Source organism: Marmota flaviventris, chromosome X (genome assembly GCF_047511675.1).
Source record: "Marmota flaviventris isolate mMarFla1 chromosome X, mMarFla1.hap1, whole genome shotgun sequence".
Taxonomy (NCBI): Eukaryota; Metazoa; Chordata; class Mammalia; order Rodentia; family Sciuridae; genus Marmota; species Marmota flaviventris.
The window spans coordinates 8,219,963-8,237,498 of record NC_092518.1 but is presented as its reverse complement, the minus strand read 5'-3'; the positions used below and the strand labels follow the sequence as shown (position 1 = coordinate 8,237,498).

The 17,536-nt window shown below is 38.1% G+C and overlaps 1 protein-coding gene across 2 annotated transcripts in view; it reads right to left on the bottom strand.

Moving 5' to 3' along the window:
• Positions 1-2,096: 2,096 nt before the first annotated feature.
• Egfl6 (EGF like domain multiple 6) overlaps positions 2,097-17,536 on the bottom strand; it is a 58,635-nt gene continuing 43,195 nt past the window's right edge. Inside the window, exons 8-12 of one of the 2 annotated variants that reach the window (XM_027946535.2) lie at positions 16,770-17,096; positions 15,643-15,723; positions 9,433-9,534; positions 7,985-8,250; positions 2,097-2,687 (exon numbers count right to left, since the gene is read on the bottom strand). In XM_027946535.2, coding sequence (XP_027802336.1) covers positions 2,577-2,687; positions 7,985-8,250; positions 9,433-9,534; positions 15,643-15,723; positions 16,770-17,096 — 887 coding nt within the window. In that variant the 3' untranslated portion in view covers positions 2,097-2,576. The remainder of the gene's footprint in view (positions 2,688-7,984; positions 8,251-9,432; positions 9,535-15,642; positions 15,724-16,769; positions 17,097-17,536) is intronic. The other variant, XM_071606034.1, reaches the window with a different exon arrangement.

The following is a 17,536-nucleotide window of genomic DNA, read 5'->3' as shown; positions in this document are numbered from 1 at the left end:
GTTCATGATACTTTACCATTCTCTAACCAGACAGAATGAAGATGCATGCACACAGTACCAGGGCACTTTGAATGGAGAAAGAACACAGCTATTTGGCATTTATGATCATGGTCTGATGGAATGAAAGAGAAACATGGTTGAATTCATTTAGATGAATTCAAGCCCCAGAGGGAATTTAGAAAAAAATCTCACTTAAAACCACTGTACTGAGATAAATTCACCAACATATAATAAAAAAGATTCACCAACATATAATAAAAGCCAGTTTTTAGCATAGAATGTGCCCTTCATTTCTTCTTGGAGAGTAACTCAGTGCTTTGGACTGCCATGTCATAGCATTCCATCTTCCACAAGAACTTGATTCACTCAAAAGGATGCTGAATAATCATTAGCCAATTTACCTTGTCAGGTTTCCAAGACACTTTAAATATTCTGAAAAGCAGGAGTATTGACACAAAACAACCCACTGTAGGTGCAGAGTATCAATTATAACATGTTGCCAAACTCTGATAGTTCTCCCTCAAAATATGGAAAAATTTCATTCCATGTTTGCTTATTTTGCAGAAGTTAAATCACCTAACTGCTATTTTATGGTTTGATTGAAGTAGTCTGGAAAAATAAGTTCCAGAAAGCACTAGCTGCTTTCACTCAGACAAGGTGAACTGTAGCAAGGGTGAGAATGTTATTTGTAATATTGTGGATCGATAAGGAGCCAACATTCCTATCCAGTTTTTCTAATTCATTCTTTTATCTAATGGATTCCAGAAAGCTAAGAGTTTAATGTTGGGTGGGTTGGAGGTGAGTCTCTATGAATGCCACCCCCATCTTCTGCACAAAGGCAGTGACTGCTTTTGTTTCATACTGTCTTTTCAAGGATATTTGTATAATGAACAGTCTGGGAGAATAGAGACAGCGCTTTCTTTTTGGAGGGCAGATTTGGTTCTTGGCCAAGACAACTACAAAGTTTGAACAGGTTTTCTATGAGCCCTTTTATAAGATTGGGGGTTTCCTAAACTCAGGGTTACTCAGCTGTGACACAAACCCATTGTGTATAATAATGTCCAGTAAGATCCACCTCTCCATTGCCTCATCCCTGTGACACTTGGTTCATTGTCTTCATTGCTTTAGGTGACAGCAGGCACAGATCTGGGGACCCTTCTATTTGGGAACTATCTTGGACCTGTTTCTGATACAGAATCTCTGACAATATACAGCTGCTTCTCCACTTACCATGGGGTTATATTTTTGAAAAAAAAAACCATCATTATGTTTAAAAAAAATTACAAGTAAAAATACATTTAATATATTTCATCTACCAAACACTACAACTTAGCCTAGTCTACCTAAAATGAGCTCAGAACACTTACATTAGCCCACAGTAGGGCAAAATCATCTAATACCAATTCTAGTTTATAATAGAATGTCAAATATCTCATGTACAGACACAGATGAGTGTTTTGTAGATATGATAGGAAGTGAAAACACGAAGTACAACATCTAAAAGCCACTGGCAACATAGCACGCTATAGAGATTGGGTTATTTCCTCTTGTGACACCGGGGCTGACTGGGAACTGTGGCTCATTGTCACTACCCTGCGTAACAAGAAAGTATCCTACTGTATATCCATAGACTGAGAAAAATTCAAAATTTGAAGGACAGTTTCTATAGGATGCATATTGCTTTCATACCATCATAAAACTGAAAAAACTTGAACCATTGTAAGTTGGGGACTGTGTAGTCATGTCTACAAGGAATATACCCAAGATTCATTACCACATAAAACTATTTTTAAATTTGGAAGAAAGGAAATAGAAAAGAAAGCATAAGTCTTTTGTTTTTCAGTCCTGCTTCTTGATAATTTACTTTTAGGTAGTTCTCTGAGGCCTTCAGTTCAATAATTTGTATTACAGTTATGAGGCCTAATGAAGCAGTCATCTTTTCCCATAATACTAAATAATTTTAAGAATTTTAAAGAGCACAAAGCATTTTGATAGAAAAAAGAATAAAAACTACACTTTTAGAAAAGCAATCATATACACATTGAGCATAATCAACAACATATTTTCTTTCTTAGAAAAATTTAAACCATGACACAAGTTGATTATTTGGACACTATTACAAAAAATTTAAACATGCAAGCTAGGCTATGAAAGATCAGCTTGAGCCACTTTGGCAAAGTTTATGTTTAATATCATAGTTTCCAGTAAGCACCATAGAAGTTAAACATTTCTCTGTTCTTTGTGGTTGTTGTGATTCTAGAAATATTGTATGGAGAAGTTCATCAACTCATGTTAGACAAATCAGATATGCTACGTTGGAGATGAACTGGAATTTCCATATTTTATAATATAATGTAGAAAAATTCATAAATGAATGAGAAGACACAGAAGTACTATATTCAAAGCAAATATTGGCAAATCAGTTACAAAGAAGGCATCTTAAAATAATATTTCGGTTGGTACTTTACAATTTTCCAGCTTGATTTCTAAAATGGGGTGTGTCCTACAATAATATCAAAACACAGAGAACTGACATAAAAAGCCAAATAAAAAGATATAAAAGACAATAGTAACATTCAACCTTCCACAGATAAAAGACCATCTGGACATAGGCCTGAAACCAGCAAGACGCCATCCACAGCAATTTCGCCACTTGTGCCCTTGCCACGTTCTGCTTCAAAAATGATCTAATAATGGAGAAAGAATGAAACATTACTTCAAAATATTAAAAACAATGATATAATCAAGCTATTTAACAGTTATTAACAAGAACTAAACTCATGTGTCTTTATTACATAGTAAAATATAAAGGATCCTGGAAAGCACCATAAACTGAGAGGGACAAGGTTTAAGAGGAAATTTCATAATTCCCACTTAAAGAAAAGAAGTGAAAACAAAAGAATTTGTTTTCTTTATAAAAACCCATTTAAAAGGAATTTGATATTCCTTTCAACATCTAATGTAAAACTATTTGGTTGAAAGACCTGTAATCCCAGCGACCTGAGAGGCTGAGGCAGGAGGCTCGCAAGTTCAAGACCAGCCTCAGCAACTTAGCAGGCCCTAAGCAACTTAGTAAGACCCTGTCTCAAAATTAAAAAAAAAAAATTTAAAAAGGGCTTGGGATATGGCTCAGTGGTAAAGTACCCCTAGTTCAATTCCCAGTAACGTCTCCCACCAAAAAAGAAAAAAATGCTTATGCATTTGGAAATTGTCTGAAATATTTTTCTCATGTGTTGAAATGTGTTTCATAAGATGCTACAATAATTTTTATTTAAGAAATTTATTCATAATCAAAAGAGAAATAAACTTCCTTTATTTTAGAAATTTCCAATGTATAGAGAACAGAGGATGAATACTAAAAAGAATTATCTTCAAATTGGATGCAAAATGACAGGAAACTCACTTAACAAAATTAAGGACACACAATGACTGTTTTATATTCACCCACTCATCTAAACACATTTTCAAATAAATATGATTAGAATAGATATTTGCTGAGTGAATATTTATAAGTTTCTTTAATACTATAATGCTTTTAAAAATAGTTTGCGTTGATTTTATAACTAGAAAAAAGTACCATACTTTAAAAACTCAATAATTATAAAAATAATGCTAGCTCTAATTTATGGAGCACCTATTCATTATAATTCACTCTAAGGAGGAGTATATCTCCCTCACTTCCCATATATCTCCCAGAAAGAGGGCAGTAGGCTTAGTGGAACACTTCTCAGTATTAGAAATATGCAGATTTGGAGGACAGAAAGATGATTCTGATTCAAAGACAATTAAGGTTATCCTGTATTCAAAAGCTTTTGAGAGAAAAGAGCATTTAATTTGGAACATGTTATTCTTCTTTAAAATGATACACACATATATTATGTCAAAATGGAATTCAACAACGGCTTAAATTAAAATTTAGTCTGTCCAACATGGGTATGACTAAATTAAAAAATATGTATTCATGTGGGAAGGAAAATGTAAAATATGAAAACACTCATGTCATTGTGATGTGATTAATGAATCTTTACTTTTTTCAATAAAGTAATTTCCCTTTGCCTTTTCTAAACATTTAAAAAATAAATTCAAATTTACAGAAAATTGACATTTCAAAGAATGATCCTTAAAGCATCATGCTCACAAGAATGGCATCATGCAAATAGTCACCATTACCAACAGCATCTTTTTTTGCTTTATAAACAATCATGAAACAGTTTTCAAGGTGACAGAGATAAAGCAACTTAAAGTTTATTGCCATCACTGTATCCAGCTTTCCTAGGCTCTCCAAAGAGAAAAGAGGAGACCTCAGGAGGACAAATGGGAGTGACAAGAGCCTGTGAATACCAATTCCCAGACTGCTTGCTTTTGCTTTCAAACTGGGTACATTTTCTTAGGAACTGTTGGAAACAAGCTATTACTAAGCACCCAGAGAAAGTACACTAGATTTAGAAGTGTTTTCTTCTTCTGTTTTCATCTCAGGAGGGAACTTCTTTTAGGTAGATATCTCTTTTGGGTAAATTTTAAAAAAGTAAAGATGGGCCAAAAAGCAGATGGCTCACAGTAGCTACAGTGGGCAGGATAATGAGGGTGGTATGTCTGCATCTTGGGATATGGAGTCTTTTCCATCACTGAAACCCCTTACTGATATCCCCTGGATAACTAAAAATAAACGTCAGAATAATTATTTGTCATAGTAATTTGTGTTTGCTTTTCACTTTTTTTTTTTGCCTACCTTGGTCCAAAATCACTTAGGCAGGCTTTTAGTGTTCTCTTTTATCAAGGAGATTTGGGATATAATGATCAAACTCAAACTTTTCTGGAAGATAAGGCCCTTCCTGATGTTAGTTCCCCAGAATGGGAGATTGAATCCAGGGCCTCACCCATGCTAGGCAAGCCCTCTACCACTAAGTTACACCACCATTTTTTTTGTGATGTTGGGGATTGAACCCAGGGCCTTGTATGTGCAAGGCAAGCATTCTACCAACTGAGCTATATCCCCAGCCCACATTACCAGCTTTTAAAATTTTGAGATAGGGTCTCACTAAGTTGCTGAGGCTGGCCTGGAACTTATGATCCTCCTGCCTCAGTCTCCCAAGTAGCTGGGATTAGAGGTGTGTGCCACCATGCCCAGCTAAGCTTAACCTCCTTGAGGAGTTTATATTAGTAGAAGGTGGAGGGCCAAAAGGTGAAGCAATGATGGGGAGAAGTAAGGATTATCCAGAACTATGAAGGCACACCATTGCTTTTCCCTAGCAGAGCTCTGAGTGAAAGATGGCTATCTGATGTTCCATAGTAAAAAGACTGAGTAAAGGTTTCTGTGTCCCAGCCTGGCATGTGATAAATGACTTGAGGGGTCACATGGATGCAGAAAATGTGGGTACCCATGGATCCCACAATTAAATCAAGATGTTTGTGGCACTTTTAGCCTTTGGGAAGCATAGCCCATCCTAGAGAAGGGATTCCCTTGTGAGCAAGTACCTGAGATGGAATTTCTTCCCAGCCTAACAAGATTGGGCTTTGGATTCAGATAATATTTTATTTAAAGAAGCAATGCAGCTTATCTTATATGCTCAAGATTATGGAATAAAAGTCACCATATGTTACAAATATCCATAGCCAATATGTCATGCTAATCTGGAATACATGCTTTAGACTGAATTCTTCAGCTTCTCCAACTTCCAGTATCCCCCACCAAGGTTTCCCACAGAACTGAAAAATTCAGGACACAGGTGCTGAAGTGTGAGCATTCCTCTCAACCAAGCATTGTTATGTTATAGTGTGATGGCTGGCCACGTTCTTTGGAAGCATGTTTTTAATATGTGCATTAAAAATCACTGTTTTGATGATGAATCTACCTCAAGCTACCATATTATATAACAAATAATCCCCAGCACATTAATTCAGTCAACATGGAGGTCATTGTGAATATTGTGCAGAAGCATATTTCAACATTTCAAACGGGTATGCCATCCATATATATCATGGCTCAGTGCCACAGTCCCCAAAACATGCTATGAACACAACAATATAAACATGTGGATTGGATTTGTGTTGATTTAAATGCACTGTGATGAGAGTAAACTTGAATTGTTGTGTGTGTTAGTTCTGAACAAGCACTGGCTGCTTTTCCTTCAGAGGGTAAGAGTGATTAGGAAATTCATTAACTAGGGACCAACATACGCTTTCATTATAGTCACATCTTACGAGACATTTTTAAAATAAGATATTCTGTTTTAATTAAAACGTGACAAGTAAATGAAAAGATGTTAAATTTAATGTCTGACACTAGGGACTAGGCTCTCTGGTCTGATGCATAATGCCAAGAAATATGCCTTTACTTACATTAATCATCATCTTTCACAAGCAAAGTATTAATTAATTTCTAATTTATGGATCTACTAATTGTTCTTCCTTTGATCAACTCTTTATATACCTTCTAGTTTGCACCCTGTCTTATCTTTTTCCTTCTCATGTTGACCAAACTTTTCCCCATGGTCTACAGTGGCTCCCTCCAGGCTCTGTTCCATTCCCTCCTCATGTCTCTTTGATGCTTCCCTCTAAAGAAACAACTCCTGAAAAGGCTCTCTGTTTAACCAATTTGCTCTTAAAACTCTGTTTCCTTTTCCTTTATTAAATCCACTACACAGAGAAGAATTAACTCAGCAGGTCAGGGTTGTCCAGATGCTGCACATTCTAAAGAAAGTTTGGTCTATAGCTGGTTCTTGGGAGATAACTTCTAAGCCCTTGGAATATCCTACCTGATTAAGTTTTCTTTCTTCTTGGTATTGGGGACTGAATCCAGGGGCATTTTACCACTGAACTAAATAGCCATCCATTTTTAAAATTTTTATTTTGAGACAGGGTTTCATTGAGTTGCTTAGGGCTTCACTAAGTTGCTGAGGCTGGCCTTGAACTTGCAATTCTCTCACCTCAGCCTCCTGAGTTGCTAGGATTACAGGCGTATGCTACTGCATCTAGCTTATCCTACCTGATTAAGAGTGCCTTTGTTTACCTGGGATCTTTGGCTAAGCCAGATGGTTTATACTAACAATGTGATTTATGGTGGGGGCCTTGGGTTTCATGGTAGCAAGTTGAGAGACTGGAGACCAGATAACTAAGGACAGTTATTCTGTGGTAACATGGGCAAAGTTTTAACCCATAAAAACTTTGGACACCAAAGCTTGTGTGAACTTCCCTGGTAGGCAACACTTTGGGAGTGTTGTCACAAATGATTACTGGGAAAATTAAGAGCTTCCTATATGACTCTACTGGGAAAGGAAAACTACAAGTTTGTGCCTGGGCCCTCGTGGATTCTATACTATGTGCTTTTTCCCTTTGCTTATTTTAATATATGTAAGCTGTAATTGTTACTAGAATAGCTTTTATGAGTCCTATGAGAACTTATTTTAAGAATATTTTTTAGTTGTAAATGGACACAATGCCTTTATTTTATTTATTTTTATGCAGTGCTGATGAACACAGTGCCTCACATGCTAGACAAGCACTCTACCACTGAGTTACAACCCCAGCCCCTCTGTATGAGAACTTTTAAGGGATCATTGAAACCGAGGGTGGTCTTGGGGACCCCTGACAATAGCCACTCTCTCAATTCAGTTAAAACAACATTTAACAAGTCATTTTCTGGCTTCCATCTGTTGTGCTAAGTTCTGCAGATAGAATGGATGAGAAGGACAACTTTGATACATTAAGGAATGCATAGCCTAGTTGGGGAGGGAGCTGGTAAAGAAGAGCTGGACACTAACAGGTCATTGCCACAGAATGTGATATCATTCACAGGTATCCTCATTAGGTGTCCTGATTAATCACCATGCCTGTTCTGCTCTAGAATGTAAGCTTTCTAAATGGAGGGGAAATTCTTATTCATTTCTGTATCCTCAGTGCCTAGGCACTCTAGTAAGTGTTTTGTTTGTTGAATCATTGAAAAAAGAATGTAAATATTCAGCTTAATCATTTTTTTTCCACTTACACTTTTGGTAGTATCAGTCCCTTGATACAACTGAATTTTCCCTGTCTTCCACCTTTCATCCTCACTCTTGGTCTCTTCCCAAGCTAGGGCATTGTTACTATTTTTCACAAACACTCGAAGTTTCCCTATTTTGTCTCCAGTCAGCCGATAATCAAAAAGCAAGCATAAGTTGTTTTGGGGTTGCAGGTCTGGGAGGAGCAGTTTCAACCGGCCAATGTCCTTCTTGTGCCCTGCCAATGCTGGAACTGCCATATAATAGCCAACAGCTTTAAGAGAAGAAGAAGGTAAAAAGGCACATTTAGTGAAGCCATTATAAAGGATTTGTCTATAATATATAAAATAGCTATGAAAATGAACAAAAGCATGCTACAGGGAAGGCTGATATCATTTTTGAAAATAGGAACAAATTTTTCATGCTAAAACAGATTTTAGAGATTACACAGTTGAAGTCCTTTGCTATATGGAGAAGAAAATTGAGGGTCAGAGCAACTGTACTTGCCCTGAGTCTTTAGCAATAGTCCCACTTACACAACTGTTCTAAAAAGAATTCTTGTTAGTGGATATCCAAGTTTTCTGACTGTATGTGAGGGATTGAAAAGAAAGATCTCAGGGAGGAATTAGATCCAAGGTAGAATCTAGAAGGATCTTTTAACCGAAGCCTGAGTCTGTATATCCCTGAATAAATAATTGGACTGGGAAGGAACTGCAGACCATGAGGTGTAATGGTTGTCCGTAGTTATATAGGCGGCCTTCAGGAGACAGAGGTTCAATATGTGCTCCAAATGAGAGCTGCAAGCCAAATGCTTTACCCAATGGGAAAATTAGGGTCCATCAATAGTGTTGGAGTACACAGTGGAAAGGGCAGGAAATCCACAGCTTGGAGCTGAGGTTGAGCAAAATTCAAGGGCAGGTGGTCAGAAAGAAATCCTCCAACAACAGAATGGAAAGCTTAGTCCAAGAGTTCAGACTGCTAACTTGATACTCATCAGGTTTTTGATGCTTTGAGCAGTAGCTCAACTAAAACTCCAGGTTTCAACAGAGGTCATATTTCCTTTTGAGATGGATTTCCCCTGAAAACACAAAACAAAACTACAGAGCATCATGACTGGAAAACTGAGAAAAAGGAACAACTTCTTTCTGCCTTTTCCCCAATACCCTTAAACTTTACATGAATATCATTATCTTCTCTCGGAAGCAAGAGGGTAAATATAAAAGAAGTTTTCTGGAGCATCCTTTATGAGGACAGGTGAGTGGAAAAGGGATTAAGGAGGGGAATATATACTGGACCAAGTTAATCATCCATCAGAGGAGACTTCAGAAGGTCTAAAGGTTTCCAACAATGACAAAACTCTGACCTAAGGAGTGACAAGAATACTAACCTTCCATCATTGGAGCAACTGATTTACTTTTGCCCTATTGCAGAACATGAAAGAGTCAAATATAAATACCATTATCTCGATCAGCAGGATTCCAGTCAAAATCATCTTCTCTATCTTGTTTCCAGTCACAGACCCCATGATCAAAGCTGCAATCAGCTGAGATATTTAAATCTGCCAAAAAAGCATATTTCACAAACATTAAGAACATTAGAAAGGTAGCTAATATTTAGAGCTTTGGAAGGCAATGTCATATTTTCAGTTGCATGGAGTATAGATTATGGCAACTTAAATGCCCTAACCAGACACCCTTTTTTGAGTTAAATCTGTGACACCATTCTTTACAAATTTTGTTGTGATTTTAAAACACAATAACAACACTAAAACAACCTATTTAAGAAATAATTAATGAGCAAGAACCCCGTGAGCAAAGCAAAACAGGGAATATAACCAATTGTTCATAAAATTCAGGCCAGAAAATAAATTCTCTTCTACAGAAATAAACAACCGAAGAGCTTGCCAGAACTTTTCAGATGATTTGTGGAATAGTAAGTTTCATGTAGTACATGACTCACTAACATTCATTTAACAATAAATATATAAATCATGTTTTTTATTTACTGTATTTTATGATGTTTTCACATCTTGGGGGACCTTGAAGACCTAGGGAGCAATTTCCCCCTTCCCCCTTCAGAGCCAGCTAATTCCAAGATAGTAACACTTTATTCGAGAGCATGCTTCTCATATGCAAGCCAATACCCCCTTTATCTACTCTTATACACTGTTATGGTTTGGATCTGAAATGTCTCCCAATGGCCACGTACTAAAGTTTGGTCTCCAGCCTGTGGTACTATATTGGGAGATAGTGCTACTTTTAGGAGGTGGAGCCTAGTGAAAAGAAATAAGGTCACTGGGGCCATGCCCTTGAACAGGATATTAGGATTCTAGGCCTTTCCTTTCTCTTTCTTTCTGCTTCTTAGCTACCATGAGGTGAACAGCTTTGCTCCACCATATGCTCCCTGCCATGATGTTCTGCCTCATCATAGGCCCAAAGCAATGGGGCCAAGTGAGCATGGATCAAGACTTCTGAAACTGTGAGTCAAAATATATCTTTCCTCCTTATAAGTTGATTATCTCAGGTATTTTGCCATAGCAATAAGAAAGATGACTCACACACACACCAAACCAATATTTCCCCTGTCTTAAATCATCCCAGGACCAGGCAACATATAGGAACAGCCCCTGTGCCCCAAACCCCTCTGCAGTTACTCGAACTAGCCAAACCTAAGCAGTTTACCCTGCCCTGTCCTGCCTTTCTTTCCACAGAAACCACAATAGAGCTATGGCCTAGGCTTTCCCCTTGTTCTTGCTTCTTTCTGGATCCTAACCTGATGCTTTCCCTGTGGCCCTGTGTTGGCATCATATGCCCCTTCTCTTGGGAACTGTAAGTAATAAATCCTTCTTTCAATGGCATTGGCCTCTTCATGTTGTCATTCAGTCACTTTCATCACTTAAAATCCCATAGGTACAAATGAGATATTAAGTGGACAAAATTGTCATTTCTTAACTTCATGATTCCAACATTTCAGTTAGAAAATTGCCAGTGTTCTGGTGTTTCAAATAAGCTGAAACACTGCTGGTTTCTAAATTGTTTCTGGGTTTTTATGGTAGAATGACTGCCATGTTTAGAAGTGTCAGAGAAATCTATAGTCAGCTAGTATAGGTTTTAAATTAGTGCCTCTGGTTACTTTTATGTAGGTCAGAGGTCATAAAACTAATATCCTGGCCTACTGCCCATTTTGGTAAAGTTTTATTGAAGCACACCTTGCCCATTCATTTACATATCATCTATAGCTGCCTTTGAGCTACAAGGATATAGTTGAGTAGTTGACACGGAGACCATATGGCTCATAAAGCCTGAAATATTTACTATCTGGCCCTTTCCAGAGAAAAGTTTGCTGACTCCTGGTATAGATAATAAAAAAATACAACTTTGAAATAGGGAGAAGACTGGGGCTGAGGCTGTGGCTCAGTGGTAGAGCGCTCACCTAGCACGTGCGAGGTACTGGTTCAATCCTCAGCACCACATAAAAATAAATAAATAAACAAACAAACAAACAAATAAATAAATAAATAAAATAAAGATATTGTGTTCAACCTACACTAAAAAAGAAAGAAAGAAAATAAATAGGGAGAAGACTGAGATACTTCTGATTGAAAACAAAGCCTAGCTTCTGGCTCTGATTTAGGGGCTTTCGCTGTTTTTGCAAAGGAATAAAGGAATGGAAAGAAAAGGAAATAAGCTCAAAAGCTCTTGATTCTTGACTCCTTTCAATGTGCCAAATATTTGCACAAACATTATACCATTTGATTTGATTGTCAAAAGTCTACCATCGGACCCATTTTTAGGAAAGTAACACCGAGGCTCACAAGTGATTTGACCAAGTTCTGCAGACATTGTGTGCTAGAACTAGACTTGAATCCCAAAGCAGACTGAAATCAGTAGTTGTCCATTCTGAACATATCCTAACTTAGTACAAGCACACTGCCCATTTTCTCACTATCCTTACTTCTTTTTTTGGGGGGGAGGGATGACCACAGATTGAACTCAGGGACACTTGAACACTGAGCCACAGTCCCCATCCCTATTTTGTATTTTATTTAGAGACAGAGTCTTACTGAGTTGCTTAGAGGCTCACTAAATTGTTGAGGCTGGCTTTGAACTCGTGATTCTCCTGCCTTCACCTCCCTAGGTACTGGGATTACAGGTGTGCACCACCATGCCCATCTTCCTTTCTTTTTAACCCACTGTTTTTCCCTGTCATCAAAGACAGCTTATTTCTAGTCCTGATTTTAAAATAAAAATAATACCAAATAATATTTGCTTCTTCTTCAATACTCTTTAATGAGTGCTATTACTAGTTTGAGAAATTGATGTTACCATTCCCATAAATAGTGGGACATCAATTTTTCAATTGGTTTATATGCTGGCACATTTTTCCCAAACTCCCCCTTCTTCCTCAACATGTGGGAAATAGGGCATGCAAACTGAGATTAGGGACCACTATATAGAAAAATTCCATAAAGAGGTATAACTCAAGTCTTTGTTCTCAAAGCATAAAGCATACTACTTCATTAGTTTAGCATTTCATGGTTTGCAAAGTGTTTTCAAATATATTCTCTGATTTAATTCACACCAACCTCAAAGCAGATGCTGTTGGTGCTGCACCAACATCTGTCAGTACTTATGTTCCCTTGCAAGCATATGGATTTCTACTGCAAGTACCCACAACTCTCTGTATGAAGATGTTCTCTGGCTGAAGCATGCTTGGCCCAAGCCAGGGATGTTAGAATGCTGGTGAGTTCCTTCCCTAGGGAGAGCTCTGAACCAGTGATGGACAGGAATTGGTAAATAAATACTTCTATGTTCTTGCTTTTGGATAGGACCCATAAGTGCTGGAAATGAATGCAGACTGAAGTCAGGAGGGTCCAGAAGCTGTTTAGTTCTGCAGAAGGGCTGAGGGGCATGGCGGTCCAGTGACCACAGTGGTGCCCTCCCCTACTTTCATGGCAGTGTAGAAGTGCCAGGGAATTAGCTTCTTCTTGGAGCAGTATTCAATCAATGTCAGATGGGACTCAGTGCATATATACCCCAGCTCCCTTATCCCTCCTCTAGGATAATTCTAAGCCTTGTATTTTGCACTGGTTCCAAGATTTCCCTAATTAGATTGAGCTCCTGTTCCCCATGGTGAAAATTTGCCTGATAACACACCATTTATTGCCTCTTTATATCTCTTGTCTAATTTCCTCATGCTCTATCCACTGCTTCTTGGGATGCCTCTCCCATTAACCACTTGCACACAAATTCTTGTCTCAGTATCTCTTTTAGGGAAACCCAGCCTAAGATAGCAAGTAAGAGAGGAATATTGTTCTCATTCCATCTTCATGTATGAAAGCAATGAGGCAAGCAAGTCTAAATGACTTGCTCAAGGCAATTACCAAGTGGAATAGTTGGGGTGTGCATCTGAATCTTTTTTGCGGGGGAGTACCAGGGATTGAACTTAGGGGCACTCAACCACTGAGCAACATCCCCAGCCCTATTTTGTATTTTATTTAGAGATAGGATCTCACTGAGTTACTTAGGGACTTGCCAATTTGCTGAGGCTGGCTTTGAACTTGCAGTCCTCCTGTCTCAGCCTCTCCAGCTGCTGGGATGACAGGGTGTGCCACCATGCCCAGCCACCTGAATCTTTTGATTGGGACTGAGCTCTCCGAGACACTTTATTCAAAGACTGTTACAATAGTAGGGTCATTATACTCCTGAACAAAATTTTCAACTTTCTGTGTTTCATTAAGGATCCTGGAAGAAAAAGTAAAAGAAGAAATCTGGTCAGTTTGGGGATCCAGCGAGGACTCAAATAATTCCTTATGGGTGCTTAGCAAGTGTGAAGCAGAACTGGGTAGAAACTGTGAGCACTGGGAGGATTGTGCTATGGAACTCCCTTTTCCTAACCAGGAAAATGGACAATAGGATGTCTAATGCTGAGAAATTTTTTTAAAAGGAGGAAAACAAGATGTAGGAGCTGGGTCATGGGTTACTAGCCCTTGAAAAGATTTTAGTAGAAGATTCTCAGATCAAATTTGAAGGATGGAACCAGAGAAGCACTTTCTTCATGGTAGAGACCATTCCATAAACCAAAAAGATAAAACTAAAGAATGTACTTGCAGGGTAAACACAAAAGGGAATCTAATTAGCATAGGTTAGCACTACCATCTACAGTGGTAAGTGAAAGAAAATTTGAAAAAGAAAGATAGGACAAAGGCATTCATACTTACCACCAAGGGAAATCTGTGTAGAGATCTCAATTATAGCCACATATAATTTATCATGGGTAGTAGTTCTAAACAAACTGAAGAACCAGGCATCATGCCCAAGAAATTCCAGATAATAAAGTTTTGGTAAACTTCACAAAAATGGTCCCAATTCTTATCTCCTCCTATAGCCACACCCTTTGTAACACAGGTTGAACATCCCTAATCTGAAATTCAAAATGCTCCAAAAAGCTGAAACTTTTTAAGCACTGACATGACTTCACAAGTGGAAAATTCCACACCATGAAACTGTTATATGCACAAAATTGTTAAAAATATTGTATAAAATTGCCTCCAGGATATGTATATATGATATATATGAAACAAATAAATTTTGTGTTTATATTTGAGTCTTATCCCCACTGATATCTCATTGTGTATATGAAAATATTAAAAAAAAATCTGAAATTGCAAAGATTTCTGGTCTTAAGCACGTCAAGCAAGAGATACTCAACCAGTATAACTTTGTAGATCCTTTCCTAACCTTTAAGTCTAGGCTGGCCTTGTGACTTGCCTTGGCCAGTGGAATGTGGCAGAAGTGATGTGCCAGTTCTGGGCCTAAACCTCAAAAGGCCTGTTTTGTCTCTGTTCTATTTTTTGGAACTGTCTTTTGAGAACAACCTTGGACTAGACTGTAGAGGGATGAGAGACTACATGGAACAGAGCTGAGCAAGTTCAGTTGTCCTAGATGAGGCCCAGACATTTGAGAGAGCACAGTTAAGATCATTAAAGTCAGAAAGCAGGCCTGCAACTGACTCCAGCCATATGGGTGAGCCCACTCAGCCCAGCTCAGATTGGCACACTGCCCAGATGATCCAGGTTCATAAGCAAAAATCAACATTTACTGCCATAAGCCGTTGAGAGTTTGTGGTGATTTGTTATACAGCATTATTATGGCAACTGGTAATGGATTCAGGGATGTTGGGCCAGATTTTAGTACATGGCAATTTTCAGGTTGTAGACCCTCAAGTGTTGGGGTGATTTTCTCCCATCTTCACATATATAGTCTGCCTCAATTCTATCCTTTCAGTGACAGGTGGGAGTGGCAAAGAGAAGAAAATAGTCATACTATATTGTAATTATTGGTACCAATCATGCAAGGACTTACTATTTAAAAAAATTTTAGATGTTGATGAACCTTTATTTCATTCATTTATTTATATGCAGTGCCGAGAATTGAACCCAGGGCCTCACAAATGCTAGGCAAGTGTTTTTTGCCACTGAGCCACAACTCCAGCCCAAGGACCTACTATTTTAATATTGGTACTGGGTATCATGATGTAATGATTTTTCCCTCAGGGGTTTATGAATGAAGCAGTGATTCCAAATCAATCACCTCATTCTATGAAAAAATGAAAAAGACATGGGACAAGGTGAGAAAGCATATACTTGGGAAAAAGAATTATTTACCTTTGTGTTCCACTTTGGAATTTGGCACTTTTCTTTGGACAAGAACCAGACCAAAATCTCCTGCTTCATTCACCTTAGGGGCTGATAAAGGACACTTGGTTAGTTAAGAAAAAAACCTAAAATCCCACATGGTCAGAAAGCAAAGATCAAATCACTGAACAAAGAAAGTCTGATCATGCATTCTAATCACAGAACGTATTAGAGCAGTGTCTGCCATTTCCAAATCAGTCACATTGATTCCAGTTTCCTTATCTAGAACATCTTTTTGCAGAGGTTCTCTTAGCATCTACATTCCTGAAACATTCCTTATCACCAGGTTTTGGAAATACTTCCTTGAGATTTTTACTATTAAAGGAGATAATGTCACTGGTATGATATTTCTTGGACAGGTGGACTACTTACTCTTTGATTAATTCAAGCTGGCATTTTTATATTTGACCACCCATCATAGAGCCAAGAATAGACAAGGCAAAATACAGAGGAAGTGACAAGTGTCAAATAAGGACATAGGGAGTCTCAGTGTAGGGATCCAGGCTGGGTTAATATGGGAGCTGTTCTGGATGGGCTGAGACTTGTAGTGGGGTTCTGTATAGCAACTGATGAAAAGAGAGATATGGTGGTCACTTAGCTCATGCGGAAAACTTAAGCTTTACTATAGCTTCCCACCACCCCCATGATTTTTTATTTTGTCCTTTAAAAGCATAACTACACAACTGTGAAGTTCCCATTTTATAGAGTGGGCCAGTGAAAAGTATCTTTAAGAAGTAAAAAGGTAGAGCTTGGTAGATCCACATGGCAAGGGTCTCCCTGATTTGGGAGGTAGGTCTTATGGAGAGTTTGGCAGCTAGACATCTGTGCTTGCAGGACAAACAGCTTACTGGGCTGCTAGTGGGAAGAGAGAGTCTGCCCCAAACAGGGAATGCTCAAGTAAGGACACAGGACTTACCCTCCTCATTGCCCAGCATACTTGGTTTGGTATCTGTGGAAGGTGAACCTGACTTCTTAGGACTTAAGACCCATTCCAATTTTACTTAAGTTGTGAAACTGTCTATTCTTCTTTCATTTTTCCAAGAGGAATAACAATTCATTTTTCATGAAATGTATAAAGTAATAAAAGCGATACTCACAAAACACATCTCCTCGAAGGCTTTTCTCCTGCTCCACATAATTCTTCAGGGGTTTCTCTTCTCTTTTATCTTCTTCAAGCCCCTCTTTCATCCTCTCTTCATTCCTCTTATTTTCTCCATTAGAGTTCCCATTCCTGGAAACAGTCTCTTCATAGCTGAAGGGTTGCAAGTTAACCTTAGGGTGGCGAGTCCCAGTGGGTCCTGGGGTGACATTTTTAATTTTTACCTTCTTTTTCATGCTGTTTTTGTGGGCAAGCAACTTCTTAATTCTGTCTTTGATGGTCCCAGGTGCTCTGAGGATTTCCCTTGCAGAATTTTCAGGTATAACTAAAACAAACAATAATAGGTAAGAAGTTCCAAATTGGTTGATAATTAGATCACTCATAAATGATGGAATATTTTAGAAGGATTAAAGTATAGTAGGTGACTGCATCCAAAATGAACCCGTATGAGGCTCTAACGTGAGATTTTAGGATAAACTATATTTGTCTGAAGGAGTTCTAATGTAAAGACACACTTCATTTTGCTTCAGGAACTACTTTAGTGAAATACTTGCTACTAACCAGTTGGATTACGATCCTAAAGTAATGGATTTTCTAGATTCATCTAATATTTTTGCTTTCATGTGCACTTTCTCAATCCTGATATTGTTCAAGTAGCCATAGAGATTTTTTTTCCAAATTTGATGTCAAAGACTACAGCTATAGCATTAGGTCAAAACATATATGCCAATAATGTTTCGTGACTTACAAACATGATGATTTGTG